Below are 20640 nucleotides of genomic sequence, written 5' to 3' on the forward strand. Positions count from 1 at the left end.
CTGAGGCGACCAGAACTGGACACAGTATTCCAAGTGTGGCCTAACTAGAGTTTTATAGAGCTGCATCATTACATCGCATCTCTTAAACTCTATCCCTCGACTTATGAAAGCTAACACCCCATAAGCTTTCTTAACTACCCTATCTACCTGTGAGGCAACTTTCAGGGATCTGTGGACATGTACCCTGAGATCCCTCTGCTCCTCCACACTACCAAGTATCCTGCCATTTATTTTGTACTCTGCCTTGGAGTTTGTCCTTCCAAAGTGTACCACCTCACACTTCTCTGGGTTGAACTCCATCTGCCACTTCTCAGCCCACTTCTGCATCCTATCAACGTCTCTCTGCAATCTTCGACAATCCTCTACACTATCCACAACACCACCAACCTTTGTGTTGTCTGCAAACTTGCCAACCCACCCTTATACCCCCTCATCCAGGTCGTTAATAAAAATCACAGAACGTAGAGGTCCCAGAACAGATCCTTGTGGGACACCACTAGTCACAACCCTCCAATCTGAATGTACTCCCTCCACCACAACCCTCTGCCTTCTGCAGACTAGCCAATTCTGAATCCACCTGGCCAAACTTCCCTGGATCCCATGCCTTCTGACTTTCTGAATAAGCCTACCATGTGGAACCTTGTCAAATGCCTTACTAAAATCCATGTAGATCACATCCACTGCACTATCCTCATCTATATGCCTGGTGACCTACTCAAAGAACTCCTTCAGGCTTGTTAGGCATGATCTGCCCTTCACAAAGCCATGCTGACTGTCCCTGATCAGACCATGATTCTCTAAATGTCCATAGATCCTATCTCTATGAATCTTTTCCAACACCTTTCCCACCACAGACGTAAGGCTCACTGGTCTGTAATTACCTGGACTATCCCTAATACCTTTTTTGAACAAGGGGACAACATTCGCCTCCCTCCAATCCTCTGGGACCATTCCCGTGGACTATGAGGACATAAAGATCCTAGCCAGAGGCTCAGCAATCTCTTCCCTTGCCTCATGGAGCAGCCTGGGGAATATTCCGTCAGGCCCCGGGGACTTGTCTGTCTTAATGTATTTTAACAACTCCAACACCTCCTCTCCCTTAATATCAACATGCTCTAGAACATCAACCTCATTCTTATTGTCCTCACCATCATCAAGTTTCCTCTCAGTGGTGAATACCGAAGAGAAGTATTCATTGAGGACCTCGCTCACTTCCACAGCCTCCAGGCACATCTTCCCACTTTTATCTCTAATTGGTCCTACCTTCACTCCTGTCATCCTTTTGTTCTTCACATAATTGAAGAATGCCTTGGGGTTTTTCTTTACCCTACTCGCCAAGGCCTTCTCATGCCCCCTTCTTGCTCTTCTCAGCCCTTTCTTAAGCTCCTTTCTTGCTACCCTATATTCCTCAATAGACCCATCTGATCCTTGCTTCCTAAACCTCATATATGCTGCCTTCTTCCACCTGACTAGATTTTCCACTTCACTTGTCACCCATGGTTCCTTCACCCTACCATTCTTTATCTTCCTCACTGAGACAAATTTATCCCTAACATCCTGCAAGAGATCTTTAAACATCGACCACATGTCCATAGTACATTTCCCTGCAAAAACATCATCCCAATTCACACCCACAAGTTCTAGCCTTATAGCTCCATAATTTGCTCTTCCCCAATTAAAAATTTTCCTGTCCTCTCTGATTCTATCCTTTTCCATGATAATGCTAAAGGTCAGGGAGCGGTGATCACTGTCCCCCAGATGCTCACCCACTAACAGATCTGTGACCTGACCCGGGTTCTTTGTGATTTTTATAAATTAGCTGGATGAGGAAGTGGAGGGATGTGTTAGTAAATTTGCTGATGACACAAAGGTTGGAGGTGTTGTGGATAGTGTGGAAGGCTGTCAGTGGTTACTGCGGGACATTGATAGGATGCAAAACTGGGCTGAGAAGTGGCAGATGGAGTTCAACCCAGATAAGTGTGAAGTGGTTCATTTTGGTAGGTCGAATATGATGGCAGAATATAGTATTAATGGTAAGACTCTTGGCAGCGTGGAAGATCAGAGGGATCTTGGGGTCCGAGTCCTTAGGACACTCAAAGCAGCTGCGCAGATTGACTCTGTGGTTAAGAAGGTGTACGGTGTATTGGCCTTCATCAATCGTGGAATTGAATTTAGGAGCTGAGAGGTAATGTTGCAGCTATATAGTACCCTGGTCAGACCCCACTTGGAGTAATGTGCTCAGTTCTGGTTACCTCACTACAGGAAGGACGTGGAAGCCATTGAAAGAGTGCAAAAGAGATTTACAAGGATGTTGCATGGATTGGGGAGCATGCTTTATGAGAATAGGTTGAGTGAACTCGGCCTTTTCTCCTTGGAGCGATGGAGGATGAGAGGTGACCTGATGGAGGTATACAAGATGATGAGAGGCATTGCATTCTGTGGATAGTCAGAGGCTTTTTCCCAAGTCTGAAATGGTTCCCACAAGAGGAAACAGGTTTAAGGTGCTGGGGACTAGGTACAGAGGAGATGTTAGGGGTAAGTTTTTTACTCAGAGAGTGATGAGTGCATGGAATGGGCAGCTGACAACGGTGGTGGAGACGGATAAGATAGGGTCTTTTAAGAGGCTTTTAGATAGGTACATGGAGCTTAGTAAAATAGAGGGCTATAGGTAAGCCTAGTAATTTCTAAGGTATGGACATGTTCAGCACAACTTTGTGGGCCGAAGGGCATTTATTGTGCTGTAGGTTTTCTATGTTTTTATGTTGCTATGTTTCCATTTCAATAATAAATTTACTTCTGAACTTTTTTTCATCCTTCCTGTAGGTAGGTGACTGAAACTGTACACAAAGTTAGAGAAAAGATGGAGAGTGTCGCCATGGAAACACAAAGAGGGTTTACTGCTTGGGATGACTCACCTAGAATAACGATGAAACAGGGAAAGATTATCTACAAGATGGTGACGGTAACGCTTGAGACGAGGGGGCTGGGGCCGTTGTTGCAATAGATTGGGTTCCGGTCTTGGTCACAGGGACACACTCTAATTTTTAGAGTGGTGGTGCTGTTGTAGCTTGGTGATCCGTTGTCGGAAACAATGATGGGGACGAAGTACTCTCGAACCTCATTTTGATCGAAGCCAGCCTGGTTCACGGTGATGTTGGCAGTGTTATCTGGAGAGCAACAGAGAGAGAGGAGAAAATAATGAATGTTTGTTTTAAGAAAATTGAACGTAGACTTCTAAAAAGACCACCATCTTGCCGTAGCGTTTGCAGGTGTGCATGCTTCAATGACCAGGAGAGCTACGTTGGCTGGTCAGAGCCTGGTGCTTTGGCTCTTGGTCAGTTCATCCATGCCAGACAGCTCAAAGGTTGGAGGCCAGATGGAGAGTGGTCCACCAGTCCTCAAGATTCAGAGGTTCAGCTCAGGGCTCACACCCCCGAGTGGTCAGAAAACAGTGGTTATGGAAACAGCAGAGAAGAATCCTTCTATACAGACAGCTGGAGGACCTTCATTGGTCCCTAAACATCAGCAGTGTAACAGGCAGTAAACAAATGTTGAACATACAACAGTCAAGACACAGCAGGCCATTCGGTTCAGAATGTGGTGCTGAACTTTTAACCTACTCTCCGATCAATCTAACCCTTCCTTCCTACATAATCCTCCATTTTTCAATCACCCATGTGGTAGCTGAATCTCTTAAATGACCCAAATGTATCTGCTTCTACCACCTCCCCTGGCAGGACTGTCCTCTCACCCATCAAACTCTGTGTAAAGGACATACCTCTGACATACCTCCCTATACTTTCCTCCGGTCACTTTAAAATGATACCCCCTTGTATTAGCCATTTCTGTCCTGGGAAGTCCACTCTATTGATTTCTCTGTCACCTTGTACACCTCTATCAAGTGACCTCACATCCTCCATCACTCCAAAGAGAAAAGCCCTAGACTGCACAACATTCCTCATAAGACTTGCTCTCTAATCCAGTCAGCGTCCTGGTAAATCTCCTCTACATACTCTCTGAAACTTCCACATCCTTCCTGTAATGAGGTGCCAGAACTGAACACAATATTCCCAGTATGGTCTAACCAAATCTTACCTTGTAATACTGTCTCATAGCTCTTGAACTCCATCCCCTGACTAATGCCATATGCTCTCTTCACAACCCTATCAAGTTGCATAGCAACTTTGAGGGATAAGGCCATAAGACCATAAAGGTGTAAGGGTAGAATTAGGCTATTTGGCCCATCAAGTCTGCTGTGCCATTTCATCGTGGCTGATTCATTATTCCTCCCCATCTCCTGCCTTCTCCCAATATCCCTTCATGCCCCGACCAATCAAGAATCTATCAACCTCTGTCTTAAATATACATAAGGACTTGGTCTCCACAACTGCCTGTGGCAAAGAATTCCACAGATACACCACTCTCTGGCTAAAGAAACTCCTTCTCATCTCTGTTCTAAAAGTATATTATTCTGAGGCTGTTTTCTCTGGCCTTAGGCTCCCCCACCATAGGATCCATCCTCTCCACATCCACTCTATCATGGCCTTTCACCATTTGATAGGTTTCAATGCGGTCACACTCATTCTTCTGAATTCCAGTGAATACAGGCCCCGAGCCATCAAGTGCTCTTCCTATGACAAGTCATTCAATGCTGGAACAAAATGGACATGGATTCTGTTCCTCCACTCTACCAAGAAAACGACCACTCACCCTATATTTTGCCCCTGAGTGAAAACATTCCCCCCAGACTCAGAACCGGGTTTGATATCATTGGCATATGTTGTGAAATTTGTTGCTTTATGGCAGCAGTACATTGTAATTTGTCATAACAAAAACTGCAAATTACAGTATGTATCTCTCTTTTTAAGAAGGTAAATTAACTCAATAGTGCAAAAAGAGAAAAAATGTCCATTCAGAAATCTGATGGCAGAGAGGAAGATGCTGTTCCTGATTTGCTGAGTGTGTGACCCTTTCACCTTTAACCTATGATCTCTAGTTTTAAACTCACCTAACCTGTAATGTTCCCTCTAATACCTGTATCTTCATCCTGGGAAAAAGACACTATCTGTGCCTCCTGTAACGTCTTGCCTCCCCTCAGCCTTGGATGCTCCAGGGAAAGCTTTTCAGATTTGTCCAATCTCTCCGTATCGGTGACGCTCTCTAATCCAAGCAGCACTCTGCCGCGCCCTCATCAAAGTCTCCACATCCTTCCTGCAATGGGGTGACCAGGAACTGCACACAATACGCCTGGTGTGGCCTGTTTTAGACAGCTGCAACATGATTTCCGGGCTTTTAGCAGTAGCATCGCAGTTAGCGCAACGCTACGCAGTGCCACTGACACAAGCTCAAACCCCACCGTTGTCTGCAGAGTTTGTACGTTCTCCCCATGACTGCACGGGTTTCCTCCGGGTGCTCTGGTTTCCTCCCACAGTCTGAACATGTACCAGTTAGTAGGCTGTGGGCATGCTGCGTTGGCGCCGCAAGAAAGGAGACTCTTGTGGGCTGCCCCCAGCACTTCATCAGTCTGGGTTGGTCATTGACACAAACAACACATTTCACAGATGTTTCGATATAGATGTGACAAATAAAGCTAATATTTAATATAATCTTTAATTGAGGCCTAATCAAAGTTTTATACAACTGAAACATGATTTCCCAACATTTATACTCTATAATCAATGAAAGCAAGGATATTGTATACCTTGTACACAAAATCGATGATCTCAGAGCTCGGGTGCTGAATCAGAAGGACATTAGGACCACGTGTGTCCTTTGTTTCACAGAATCCTGGTTTACCCCTTCTGTACCGGATGCAGCAATTCAGATTGGTGGGTTTACTATACACAATCAGGATAGATCTCTAGTTTCTCAAAAACAGAGGTGGTGGAGTATGCCTCATGATCAACTCTTCTTGGTGCACAAATATATCAATGCTGTCCCAATTCTGCTCACCAGACCTGGAATATCCAGCAGTAAAGAGCCATCCTTTTTACCCACCACGGGAGTTCTCTGGGGTCATTTTGGTAGCAGTTTACATTCCACCTCAGGCCAATGTCAAGCAGGCTTCAGATGATCTGAGCAATGGGATCAACATGCCGAAACAGCGCACCCTAACATCTTCACCATCGTCTTGGGGGATTTTAACCTGGCCAGGAAAAAAATCACTAAGCAATTACCATCAACAGATCCATTTCAATACCAGAGGAGACAACACACTGGACCATTGCTACACTACCATCAAGATTGCCTACTGTGCTATTCCACGCCCTCACTTCGGGAAGTCTGATCACCTGGCTGTACTTCTACTCCCTGAGTATAGGCAGAGACTGACGTCTGCAGCACCAGCAGTGAGGACCAAGAAGGAATGGACAAGGGAATCACAGGAACACCGACAGGACTGCTTTGTATCGGCGAACTGGACAGTATTCAGGATTCATCCAGGAATCTGGATGAGTATGCTGCAGTTGTTACCGACTTCATTAAAACCTGTGTGGATGAGTGTGCGCCCACAAAGACTTACTGCACATTCCCAAACCAAAAGCCATGGATGAACCAGGAGGTATGTCATCTACTGAAGGCTAGATCTGTGGCTTTCAAGTCTGGCAACCCAGTCCTGTACCAGAAAACCAGGTGTGATTTGTGTAGGGCTATTTCAAGGGTGAAGAGACAATTTTGAATGAGGTTGGAGGCAACATCGGATGCACAGCAACTCTGGCAGAGTCTGCAAGACATTACTTCCTACAAAGCAAAACCCAATAGTATGAATGACTGATGCTTCACTACCAGATGAACTCAATGCCTCTATGCCTGCTTTAAAAGGGAGAACACAACTACAGCTGTGAAGATCCCTGCTGCACCTGATGACCCTGTGATCTCTGTCTCAGAGGCCGATGTTAAGCTGTCTTTAAAGAGAGTGAACCTTCACAAGGCAGAAGGTCCCGATGGAGTACCTGGTAAGGCTCTGAAAACCTGTGCCAACTAACTGGCGGGAGTATTCAAGGACATTTTCAACCTCTCACTACTATGGGCGGAAGTTCCCACTTGTTTTAAGAATTATACCAGTGCCTAAGAAGAATAATGTGAGCTGCCTTAATGGCTATTGCCCGGTAGCAATCACATCTATAGTGATGAAATGCTTTGAGAGATTGGTCATGACTAGGCTGAACTCCTGCCTCAGCAAGGACCTGGACCCATTGCAATTTGCCTATCGCCACAATAGGTCAATGGCAGACGCAATCTCATTGGCTCTCCACACGGCTTTAGACCACCTGGACAACACAAACACCTACGTTAGGATGCTGTTCATCGACTATAGCTCAGCATTTAATACCATCGTTCCCACAACTGTAACTGAGAGGTTACAGAACCTGGGCCTCTGTACCTCCCTCTGTAATTGGATGCTCAGCTTCCTAACTGGAAGACCACAATTTGTGCGGATTGGTGATAACATCTCCTCCTCGATAACGATCAGCACTGGTGCTCCTCAGGGGTGTGTGTAGCCCACTGCTCTACTCTCTCTATACCCATGACTGTGTGGCTAGGCATAGCTCAAATACCATCTATAAACTTGCTGACAATACAGCCATTGTTGGTAGAATCTCAGATGCTGACGAGAGGGCGTACAGGAGTGAGATATGCCAATGAGTGAGTGGTGCCGCAGCAACGACCTGGCACTCAACGTGAGTAAGACAAAAGAACTGATTGTGGACTTCAGGAAGGGTAAGATGAAGGAACACGTACCAATCCTCATAGAGGGATCAGAAGTGGAGAGAGTGAGCAGCTTCAAGTTCCTGGGTGTCAAGATCTCTGAGGATCTAACCTGGTCCCAACATATCTATTCAGTTATACAGAAGGCAAGACAGCAACTATACTTCATTAGGAGTTTGAAGAGATTTGGTATGTCAACAAATACACTCAAAAACTTCTATAGATGTACTGTGGAGAATATTCTGACAGGCTACTGGTATGCGAGGGGGGGCGCGGTTGGGGCTACCGCACAGGACCAAAAGAAGCTGCAGAAGGTTGTAAATTTAGTTGGCTCCATCTTGGGTACTGGCCCACAAAGTACCCAGGACATCTTCAAAGAGCGGTGTCTCAGAAAGGCAGCAATTATTTTAAAGGGCCTCCAGCACCCAGGGCATGTCCTTTTCTCACTGCTACTATTAGGTAGGAGGAGAAGCCTGAAGGCACACACTCAGTGATTCAGGAACAGCTTCTTCCCCTTTCCCAGCTGATTCCAAATGGGCATTAAATCCTTGAACACTACCTCACTTTTTAAATATATATTATTTCTGTTTTTTGCACGATTTTTAATCTTTTCAATATACATATACTGTAATTTATTTACTTACTTTTTTTTCTTCTTCTTCTATATTATGTATTGTATTGAACTGCTGCTGCTAAGTTAACAAATTTCACGTCACGTGCTGGTGATAATAAACCTGATTCTGATTCTGATTCTGATCCAGGTCTGTGAATAATACAGAGATGTGTCAGGGACTGTGATTGGAGAGAGAATGAGCTGGGAACTGTGACTGGAGCAGAGATGAGACAGGGACTGTGATTGGAGAGAGGATGAGCTGGGAACTGTGACTGGAGCAGAGATGTGTCAGGGACTGTGATTGGAGAGAGAATGAGCTGGGAACTGTGACTGGAGCAGAGATGAGCCAGGGACTGTGATTGGAGAGAGAATGAGCTGGGAACTGTGACTGGAGCAGAGATGAGCCAGGGACTGTGATTGGAGAGAGAATGAGCTGGGAACTGTGACTGGAGCAGAGATGAGCCAGGGACTGTGATTGGAGAGAGGATGAGCTGGGAACTGTGACTGGAGCAGAGATGTGTCAGGGACTGTGATTGGAGAGAGAATGAGCTGGGAACTGTGACTGGAGCAGAGATGAGACAGGGACTGTGATTGGAGAGAGGATGAGCTGGGAACTGTGACTGGAGCAGAGATGTGTCAGGGACTGTGATTGGAGAGAGAATGAGCTGGGAACTGTGACTGGAGCAGAGATGAGCCAGGGACTGTGATTGGAGAGAGAATGAGCTGGGAACTGTGACTGGAGCAGAGATGAGCCAGGGACTGTGATTGGAGAGAGGATGATGAGGCATTGTTCACGTGGATAACCAGAGGTTATTTTCCCAGGGCTAAAGTGGCTAACACGAGGGGCAGAGTTTTAAGGTGCTTGGAAATAGATACAAGGGGGATATCAGAGGTAAGTTTTCCACACAGAGAGGTGGGTGCGTGGAATGCACTGCCAGTGACAGTGGTAGAGGCAGATACAAAAGGGTCATTCAAGAGACTCTTAGATAGGTATACGGAGCTTAGAAAAATAGAGAGCTATGTGATAGGGAAACTCTAGGCAGTTTCTAGAGTAGGTTACATGGTTGGCACAACATTGTGGGCTGAAGGGCCTGTAATGTGCTGTAGGTTGCTAAGATTCTATAAGGGCAATGTTCCAGCAACTCCTTTTTAATTACACAGGTATCCTTCCTAGTACTCACCTATGGCATTTACTTATCTGGTCTTGCCCTATCAGCGATATTCCATTGCTGTTTGCACCCCCTCCAACTTCTCTGCTTCTGAAAACCAGCATTTTCTCACTTTCCCGGTTCTGATGAAGGTCCCACACCTGTAAAGTCAACTGTTACATCCACTGTAGCCGCTGCATGGCCCACCAAGTGTTTCCAGAACTGTCAGCCTTTGTTTCTGGCCTCCACAGACCAGGATTAGACAGTTGAATATTCACTAGAATTACATCAAACAATCACATCCCATAGTTTGATCTCAGTTCCCAGTGTAATCTACTCACCGCCGTTGTTTTTCACAGAGAAGTTGCTGACCTTCAGTGGAATACTGAAGGAGAATTTAACATTTGATGTCATTTCATCCTTATCAACAGCAGAGATCATTTCGATTACCTGAAAATCAAATTGCAATGTTAAATCCACTCAGGTGCAGCATGTTTCAATATAGTACTGACAGCTTCCATCCAGCGACTTGTGGTGGACTGTTAAGTAATGTACAAGAAATAGTTTAATCAGTAACTCTGTATGTGTGAGCTGAGATTCCCAGAAATAAATTCTCAGTAATATATCATGTATAACAGGCTCCCAGATATACACACTCAACAGCCACTGGGGCTTTCCTTTTTAGAATGAAGGAGGATGAGAGGTGACTTGATATTTCAAAAGTTATAAGTCAATAAAATATGTTTACACTCAGTGTCCACTTTATTATGTACACCTGCTCATTAATGCAAATATCAGCCAATCATGTGGCAGCAACTCAGTGCATAAAAGCATGTAGACATGGTTAAGAAGTTCAGATGTTGTTCAGACCAAACATCAGAACAGGGAAGAATTCTAACATAAGTGACTTTGATCGAGTCAGTCAAATCAGTCAAGGTGGCTTACACTCAGTAGATCCAAGAAACGTAATAGAATCAATGAAAGACCACACCCATCAGTACAAACAACCAATGTGCAAAGGACAATAAACTGCAAATACAAAAGAGGAAAAAATAATAATAAATAAATACATGAGATGAAGAGTCCTTGAAAGTGAGTCGATAGGTTGTGGGAACAGTTCAGTGTTGAGTTGAGTGATGTTGAGTGAAGTTATCCCCTCTGGTTTAAGAGCATGATGGCTGAGGGTTAATAGCTGTTCCTGAATCAGGTGGTGTGGGTCGTGGGGATCCTGTACCTTCTTCCTGATGCCAGCAGCAAGGAGAGAGCATGGCCTGGTTGGTGGAGGGCCCCAGTGATGGGCGCTGCTTTCCTGTAACAAAGCTCTGTGTAGATCTGCTCGGTGGTGGGGAGGACTGGGCCATATCCACTGCATTTTGTAGGATTTTCCATTCAAGGGCAATGGTGTTTCCATACCAGGCTGTGATGCAACCAGTCAATATATTCTCCAACATATATCTATAGAAATCTGGTTAAAGGATTGCTACCTGTGCCACATGCTAGTGAGGCTAAAACTCGGAAGATTATACAGTTCAATACGTGGCTAAGGAGTTGGTGTAGGAGGGAGGGCATAAGATTTTGGATCATTGGGCTCTCTTGCAGGGAAGGTGGGACCTACACAGGAGACATAGTGATTCAAGTTTGGACTGGAATTGCCACTTTGCCCATGAGATTGCTTTCTAGAGATCATATCTGGACCCCTTGCCTCTTCACTTGGATTACCAGACCTTAATGCCACTGATCTGGCCCTTAGCAGATTGCCGATCTCACGGTTCATCCAGAGCTTCTGGTTGGGGAAGACAGAATAATTTTGTGGACACGCATTTGTCCACATCTGTTTCTTTATAAAGTCCGTGACAACAGTGGTGTACTCGTTCAGACCCTCTGATGAACCCACCGACTCAGAGCCACTTCTCTGCCTCCCGTTGTCCTTATCTCTGGAGCTTTGCTTTTTAACCTCTGCCTGTATGCAGGTAGGAGGACAGCCCTGTGATCAGATTTCCTAAAATGTGGCCTAGGCACGGTGCAGTAAGCACTTCTTATCGTAGTACCGCAGTGGTCCAGTGTTGGGACTCTTGGAGCTGCAGGTTACATGCTGATAAAAATCGGGCAGAAATTCCTTCAAACAGGTCTGACTGAAATCCCCAGCAATGAATTGAAGTGCACGGGGTGAACTGTTTTTTGTTTGGTGACGGCAGCATTGAATGTCTTGATTGTCTGGTTAACGTCGGCTTTTGGCAGTAAGTAAACTATGGTCAGGATCATGAAGGAGGAACTCTCTTGTTAAGAAGATTAGTCAGCACTTAGCATTAAATGTTACAGATCAGAAGAGCAAGACCACCAGGTTTGAGCACCACTGTTTATCACGAAACACAGACTCCCACCTTTTGCTTTCTCTGAATCAACAGTCTGGTCCATCCCATGTATTGAGAAGCTTTGGGGTCTTACTGATGCATCCGGAGTGTCCAGAGTGAGCCATGCCTCCGGAAAACACAGAACGCAGCAATTCCTCATTTCCCTCCGATACAGCTATCTTGTCCTTACGTCCTCAATCTTGTTGAAATCTTCAAGTTCCAAGGAGTGAACGTAACCAACAGCTTGTCCAACCCCATAGAAGCCATGGCCCAGAAGCTCACCAGCACCCCTGTTTCCTCAGGAAGCTAAAGTAATTTGGCATGTCCCCATCAACCCTCACCAATTTTTATCAAAACTCCTTAGAAAGCATCCTACTCAGATGCCCATCACCTCAAGAAACTACAGAGTTGTGGACACAGCTCAGCACATCACAGGAGCCATCTACACTTATTGCTACTTGGTGAAGCAGCCAGCATAATCAAAGACCCATCGCACCAGGCACATAGTCTTCTTCTCTCCTCTCTCATCGGGGACAGCTTCTACCCCAGTTACTAGACTATTGAATGATAAAATGGACTTCGGACCTCACGACCTACCTCATGGCCTTGCACCTCATTGTCTACCTAGACTATATCTTCCCAGTAAATCTAACGCTGTATTTTCAATTCTGTTATTGTCTGCCCATCAGATTCAGATCCTGTACCACCTCAGTGTATTGATCTGTGCAAAGAAAACATCAGTATGGCTGGCAAGCAAAGCAAAGATTTTCACAGTACCTCGGTACAGGCAACAAAAATAATGAGATAATTAAACCAATTAACCTTTAGACCAGGGGTTCCCAACCTGGGGAACACAGACCCTTTGGTTATTGATAGGGGTTCACGGCATAGCTCCTGCACTAACCCCTTGGGGTATCATTTCCTACACTCCCTTGAAACTTACCAAATTCACTGCAAAATTTATTGTATTACTGTACTGTATTTTCCTAAAATCATGCAAACTGAAAGAATAGACACGAGGTGAAAATCTAGAGCAATACACACAATGGATGGAGAAGCTCAACAGGTCAGGCAGCATCTGTGGATGGGAATAAACGGTCGACATTTCAGGCAGAGGCCCTTGTTGGATTAGTAATTGGCATGACATCCAATAATCTGGTAATTCTGCCAGAGCGCTACCAACAAGGTCTAAGCATAGTATATTATCGGAGATTTATTGTGAGCAGAGATGGGGCAAAATCAGGTGCGGGGGTGGGGGGTAAAGTGCGGGGAAGACCAACTGAAAGAGACAGACAGGAGCAAGGGCAAAGGGAGAGAGTGTGTGAGATGGAGAGGTGAGTGGTTGGTTGTAGATCTTGCAGTACCCAATAATAAAAAAAAGGAAGAGGAAAGATTAGCTTTATTTGTCACATGTACATTGAAGCTTCGAGACATAAAGTGAAATGTGTCATTTTGCATCAGCAACAAACACATTACTTTATGAACATAATCTATCTATGTGCTGGGGGCAGCCCCCAAGAGTCGTCAGGCTTCCAAGTCCAAATAAGAATGCCCACAACTTACTAACTCTAACCTGTATGTCTTTGGAACATTGGAGGAACCAGGAGCACCCAAATGAAAGCCAAAAGACATACAGGGGCACTCTAAAGCATTACACTAACACTCTGCTACCGTGACATCCCTCTATCATGCTGTCCTGTGCAGCTGGTTGGAGAGTGTAGATCTAGTACCACACTACAGGAAGGACATGGAGGCTTTGGAAAAGGTGTAGAAGAGGTTTACCAGGCTGATGCCTGGATTAGAGAGTAATTGGCGATCACTGGTAGTTTAAAGCAATGTGCTAACACGGTGCTACCATTCCACACAAGTTCCACTTACAGTTCCAATTGGGTCGTTCTCACACACTTGGGGAGAGTAACTGTCTGCAAGCGTTGGTGCGTTGTCATTTTCGTCCTGAACTGCAATAAGTACAGATGTACTGGATACCGAATCTGTAAAACAAATGAAGAGAAGCATTCTGAAATGTCCAGACATCTGCAGTAACAACAGGCACATTGTTTGATGTCTTTTCCTTAGACAATTGTAACGGAGGTCAAAATAATAGTTACTCCAGAACCGATGCAGCACAAAAAAACACAATACCATAAAGAACACAATAAATATAAATACATAAGATAACTTATATGCAATATTGTGCAAAAATCTTAGATATATACAAGGTTAGGGTTCCAGGGCGTAATCCCGGGCAAGGCTTTTTTTTGGAAGACCGGCAGTTGCCCAAGCTGCAAGTCTCCCCTCTCCACGCCACCGATGTTGTGCAAGGGAGGGGCATTAGAGCTCAGTACTATACATTGATAGATTATATGTTCATAAAGTAATGTGCTAGGCTGACAGTCAGGAAATCATAAAGTAGTAGTGGAGTTAGTGGGTGGAGGTATTGATCAGCCTTACTGCTTGGGGAAAGTAACTGTTTTTGAGTCTGGTGGTCCTGGCTTGGATACTACATAACCTCCTCCCTGATGGGAGTGGGACAAACAGTCCATGAGCAGGGTGGGTGGGATCCTTCATGATGCTACTGGCCCTTTCCTGGCACCTTTCTGTATGTATGTCCTTGAGGGCAGGTAGGCTGATTCTGGTGATACGTTGGGTAGTTTTGATTGCTCACAGTATATCTCTGTTTTGTCCTGTGGGTTAAAGAAGGTGAAAGGATAAAGGTTAGTTGTGTTCTAGGACTATCGGTTCCAGGGATAACTGCAGGTCACTTCAAGGTGAGTGGGTAGTGAACGCTTTGGACCTGCGTGGGGCACTGGAGAGCAGTGGGCTCTGAGGTTTTGAGAGGACCTGAATTAATTAATTGTTGTTTAATGAGAGTTGTTAATCATTTAGAATTCCTTGTGTTTTTCACAAGCAACCTGCTCTTTGTAATCTGCTCTCCTTGTGCTTTCTATATAAACTTGCATAAGTTTATTTTGATAGAGCAGGGGATGCAGGTTACTTGTATTATTTAAGCAGACACCCGATTTGCACTAATTGCCAGGTCCTAGTTTAGAGAATGTTACTTCTCACAGTGTCACTGGGCTGAGCCACCAATGCTTTTGGGAATTATTATGAATAAACTGTAGTCGCCATCTCTGCATCAGAGTCTGTCTTTCCTCCAGACTTGGGTTCCGACATTGCCTGCGCACATCGTGACAGAGTGTACTCGTCAGCAAGGCCAGCTCCCAGCCCCAACAACCAGAACGACTTCGAATTTCTGGCTATTTCTCCCCTCCCCTTCTCTCTTTTTACATTCCCCACTCTGGTTACTCTCTTCCCTCTTCTCTTCCCCTCACTTGCCTGGTTCTTCTCCTCCTTCCCTTCCTTCCACGTTCCTCTCCTATTAAACACTTCTTCTTCAGCCCTTTATCTCTTCCACCTTTCACCTCCAAGCTTCTTATTTCAACTTCACCTCCCTCACCCATCCACCTTTCCCCTCACCTGGTCTCACCTGCTCCTCCCCTTTCCCTCCTTATTCTGGCTTATTTTCCATTCCTTTCCAGTCCTCATGAAGGGTTTCAGCCTGAAATGTTGACTGTTCCCTCGTCTCCAGACATGCTGTCTGACTTGCTGAGTTCCTCCAGCATTTTGTGTGTTACTTTGGGTTTCCAGCATCTGAAGAATCTCTTTTCTTTGTAATAAATCTGATTCCGATGGGAAGATGTCAAAATCCATCCTTGGTCAGTGAGACTGTCTACCTGACACGGGGGACTGCTTCATCAAACAGGTTCATTCTGTTGCCACAAAGGCCAGGTTCTCCTGGCGGCCACCCATTTCATCTTGACTTCCCATGCCCACACTGACATGTCGATTCAGGGCCTCCTCTGCTGCCATGATGAGGCCAAGTTGGAGGAGAAGACACCTGGTATTCCATTTTGGTAGCCTCCAACTTAATGGCACGAACATCAATTTCTCTGCCTGCCGGTAATTCCTACCATCTCCCGTTTTGCAGAGTCTTTTCTTTCTTTCTAAATCTTTTTATTATTATTAGTAATATGGACAGAATACAAATGATATATTGATAAAGAAATTACCAACATATAAATTCCATTACATATGAAAAAAAACATACATAATAGTTACAATCTAAATGAGTTTACCAAGACATAAGCCATACAATATATGTATGAACATGGTAAGTCTAAATATTTCATAATATATGATATAAAAAAAACAGAAAAAAGAAAGAAATATATATATATATATATATATATAATGCAAAACGAGCTAATCTACTAATCTAATAACTAATATAGAAGAAAAAAGAAGCAAAAAAAAGGGGGGGCTGTTTATAATATCTCACAAAAATAAATATTCATCAATGCTGTCACTTCCGGTCCTCTCAACATACATAAGCTAAAAGCTGGGAAATCAAATGAACTTGGAACAGGGTCATATTACATCATATGAAAATGTTGAATAAATGGTCTCCATAACTTTTCAAATTTAATAGAAGTCTCAAAAGCACCACTTCTAATTTTTTCTAAATTTAAACATAACATAGTTTGAGAGAACCAATTAAATACAGTGGGAGGGTTAATTTCCTTCCAATTCAACAATATAGATCTTCTAGCCATCAGAGTTAGAAATGCAATCATTCGACGGGCAGAAGAAGATAAATGCAGTGAGTCTAACATTGGTAAACCAAAAATTGCGGTAATAGGATGAGGTTGTAAATCGATATTCAAAACCGCAGAAATAATATCAAAAATATCTTTCCAATATTTCTCCAAAAATGAACAAGACCAAAACATATGAGTTAAAGACGCAATTTCAGAATGACATCTATCACAAATAGGACTGATATGAGAGTAAAAGTGAGCTAATTTATCCTTGGACATATGGGCCCTATTTACGACCTTAAATTGTATTAATGAATGTTTGACACATAACGATGATGTATTAACTAATTGAAGAATTCCATCCCAATTCTCACTAGAAATAATAAGGCTAAGCTCTCTTTCCCAATCCTTTTTAGTCTTATAAAGAGGCTCTGAACGTATCTCATAATTATATTATAAAGTTTTGAAATAAGCCCTTTTTGAAAAGGGTCTAATTCAAATAAGCTCTTCAAAATATCTGAAGGCACAAATTTGGAAACGTAGGGAGTACAGAACTTAAAAAATGTCTAATCTGTAAATATCTAAAAAAATGAAACCTAGGCAAGTTATATTTGTTGGATAATTGCTCAAAAGACATGAAACAATTGTCCAAAAATAAATCAGAAAATCTTAGTAATCCCTTAGTTTTCCAAGCCGAATAGGCTTGATCTATAATAGAAGGGTGGAAAAAACAATTAGATACAATAGGACTATTTAAAACGAATTGAGTCAACCCAAAAAATCTCCGAAATTGAAACCATATACGCAAAGTATGTTTAACTATCGGGTTGTCAATTCGTTTCGGCAATTTAGAAAGAGCAAAGGGGAGAGAAGTCCCTAAAATAGAACCCAGAGCACAAGCTGATACAGGTTTAGTTTCTAAACTCACCCAACGAGGGCCAAAAGATCCAACCCCATCTCTCAACCAACATAACAAGTATCTAATATTAACTGCCCAATAGTAAAATCTAAAATTAGGTAATGCTAACCCGCCTTCCTTTTTTGTCTTCTGTAAATATATTTTACCTAACCTGGGATTTTTATTCTGCCGTATATATGAAGAAATTTTAGAGTCAACATTAGTAAAATAAGATTTTGGGATAAAAATTGGTATCGCTTGAAAAATATATAAAAACTTAGGTAAAATAACCATCTTAATAGCATTAATCCTACCTATTAGGGATAAAGATAATGGTGACCACTTAGTAAACAAATCTTTAATCTGATCAATTAAGGGTAAAAAATTAAATCTAAATAAATCTTTATGGTTTTTTGTGATTTTGATCCCTAAATAAGTAAAAGAATCATTAACTAATTTAAAAGGTAAATTTCCATAAATTGGGACCCGTCTATTCAAAGGAAGCAATTCACTTTTATTTCGATTTAACTTATACCCAGAAAACTCACTAAATTGAGCCAATAATGATAAAACTGCTGGGATGGATTTCTCCGGGTTAGAAATGAATAGTAATAAGTCATCTGCATACAAAGATAACTTATGAATGTCTGTCCCACGACTAATACCCAAAATATCCTGTGATTGTCTGATGGCAATTGCCAAAGGTTCTAAGGCAATGTTAAATAGTAATGGACTAATAGGACATCCTTGTCTAGTGCCCCGAAATAGGCGAAAAAAGGGAGATCTTTGATTATTGGTAAACACTGAGGCTACTGGAGTATGATAAATCAATTTAATCCATGATATAAATATCGGACTAAAATTAAACTTCTCCAACACATTAAATAAGTAAGGCCATTCAACTCTATCAAATGCTTTCTCCGCATCTAATGAAATCACGCATTCTGAAGCGTCATGTGAGGGAGTATAAACAATATTCAACAATCTCCTAATGTTAAAAAAAGAATAGCGATTTTTAATAAAACCGGTTTGATCATCTGAAATAATTTTGGGTAATACCTTCTCCAATCTAGATGCCAGTAACTTGGAAAAAATCTTGGAGTCTACATTCAATAAAGATATTGGTCTATAGGAAGCACAGTTAGTAGGGTCTTTATCTTTCTTCAATATTAGAGAAATGGAAGCTCTATAAAAAGATTGTGGCAAATTCCCCAATCTAATGGCTTCCTCAAAAACCTTACATAACCAAGGGGAAAGAGTAGCGGAAAAAATTTTTAAAAATTCAACTGTATAACCATCTGGACCCGGTGCTTTCCCAGAATTCATTGAGGAAATTGCCCCTTTAATTTCTACATCTGTAATAGGAGTATCCAATATTAAAAGATCATCGGATGATAATCTTGGAAAATTTAATTTCCCAAGAAAATCAGACATGGTATTATGATCTTGAGGAAATTCAGATTGATACAGGGAGGTATAGAAGTCTTGAAATGCCTTACTTATCTCATCATGGTTAACAGTCAGATTCCCATTCTGCTGACAAATCTTAGTGATTTGACGTTTAACCAAAGCATTCTTCAATTGACTAGCTAACAGTTTACCAGATTTATCACTGTGTATATAAAAATCAGATCTAGTTTTCATTAGTTGATTTTCAATCGAGGATGTAAGTAATAAACTATGTTCCATTTGAAGTTCAACCCTTTGTTTGTAAAGCTCCTTACTAGGAGCAATTGAATATTTCTTATCAATCTCTTTAATTTTACCAACCAATAAAAGAGTTTCCATCTTAGTACGTTTCCTCAAACCAACAGAATAAGAAATAATCTGTCCACGTATATACGCTTTAAAAGTGTCCCAAAGTGTTCCGCAGGAGATATCATTTGTAGAATTAGTTGAAAAGAAGAAGTCGATCTGCTCCTCCATAAATTTTATAAAGTCAGAGTCTTGCAATAAGGTAGAGTCAAATCGCCATTGTCTGGCATTAGAAGCTGTATCCGTAAATTTCATAGAAAGTAATAATGGAGCATGATCAGAGATAGCTATAATATCATAGTTACAACCGATTACCGATGGAATAAAACAAGAATCTACAAAAAAATAATCAATTCTCAAATAAGAGTGATAAACATGTGAGAAAAAAGAAAACTCTTTGTCTTTAGGATGCCGAAATCTCCAAATATCAAAAACTCCATTGTCAGTCAAAAAAGAGTTAATACAAGTGGCCGACTTATTAGGTAAAGTCTGAATAGAGAAAGATTTATCCATCAAAGGATTTAAACAGCAATTAAAATCACCACCCATTATTAACTTATGTTCACTTAGATTGGGTAAAGAGGTAAATAAGGACTTTAAAAAGTCAGGACAATCCACATTTGGAGCATAAACATTAACCAAAGCAACCTTTTTATTACAAAGTAAACCCATAATTAAGAAAAATCTACCATTCGGATCAGAAAAAATATCATGTTGAACAAATGGAATAGAGGAGTCAATAAAAATTGAAACTCCTTTTACTTTAGCATTCGAATTTGCGTGATACTGTTGACTCCGCCAAAATCTAAAAAAACGAAATCTGTCCTCCTTCCTCACATGAGTTTCTTGTACAAAAATGATATGAGCATTAAGTCTTTGGAATACTTTGAAAATCTTCTTTCGTTTAATTGGATGATTTAAACCATTAGTATTCCAAGACACAAAATTAATGGTCTGAGCCATAATTCTAAAATCAACCCTTTGGTATAGAAAGGGTTAACCAACTTATAAACTCATGCACCCGGAAGAGGAACAAAAGTAAAGAGAAGACCCGGAAGTGACGACAACACAGACATATTTGAAGTTCAAAAACAGCCCAAATAAAAAAACTAACACAAACTGATGCAAAAAAGTTAGAATTAGAAAACAGACCATCCCCCCACCCCCCAAGAAAAAGAGAAAAAGCCAAAATATGACTTAAAAAAGGAAAAAGTAAGACTAATTCTACCCCCATGTCAGCTGAAGAACACTCCGTATATAAAGGATATATATGAAAGAATCACCCCAACTTTAGAAATTGAAATCGCTATAATAAAAACCATATTTCTAAGTATAGTTAGTTGTAAAAAAAATAAGAATATAGTCACTAAAAAAAAAATTATAAATCGGGCTCTAGCCCAGACAAAACAAAAAATACTTAAGCTATGATAAGCGATGCATTGTAGGAAGAAGACGAAAAAAAGAAAAAAAATAACGCCATCTTAAGCAAAACCAAAAATCTTTTTCAAAAAACCACCATCTTAATCAAAGAAAAATTCACCTTCAAAGAATTAAAAATATACCTTCGAAG

At 42.0% G+C, this 20640-nt stretch overlaps 1 protein-coding gene across 3 annotated transcripts in view; it reads right to left on the reverse strand.

Annotated features, from left to right (window-relative positions):
* LOC132407045 (cadherin-10-like) overlaps positions 1–20640 on the reverse strand; it is a 94354-nt gene that overhangs the window by 13506 nt on the left and 60208 nt on the right. For all 3 annotated transcript variants that reach the window (XM_059993286.1, XM_059993285.1, XM_059993287.1), the window contains exons 9-11: positions 13698–13810; positions 9810–9918; positions 2916–3167 (exon numbers count right to left, since the gene is read on the reverse strand). In XM_059993286.1, the coding sequence (XP_059849269.1) occupies positions 2947–3167; positions 9810–9918; positions 13698–13810 (443 nt within the window). In that variant the 3' untranslated portion in view covers positions 2916–2946. The remainder of the gene's footprint in view (positions 1–2915; positions 3168–9809; positions 9919–13697; positions 13811–20640) is intronic.

Source organism: Hypanus sabinus, chromosome 17 (genome assembly GCF_030144855.1).
Source record: "Hypanus sabinus isolate sHypSab1 chromosome 17, sHypSab1.hap1, whole genome shotgun sequence".
Classification (NCBI taxonomy): Eukaryota; Metazoa; Chordata; class Chondrichthyes; order Myliobatiformes; family Dasyatidae; genus Hypanus; species Hypanus sabinus.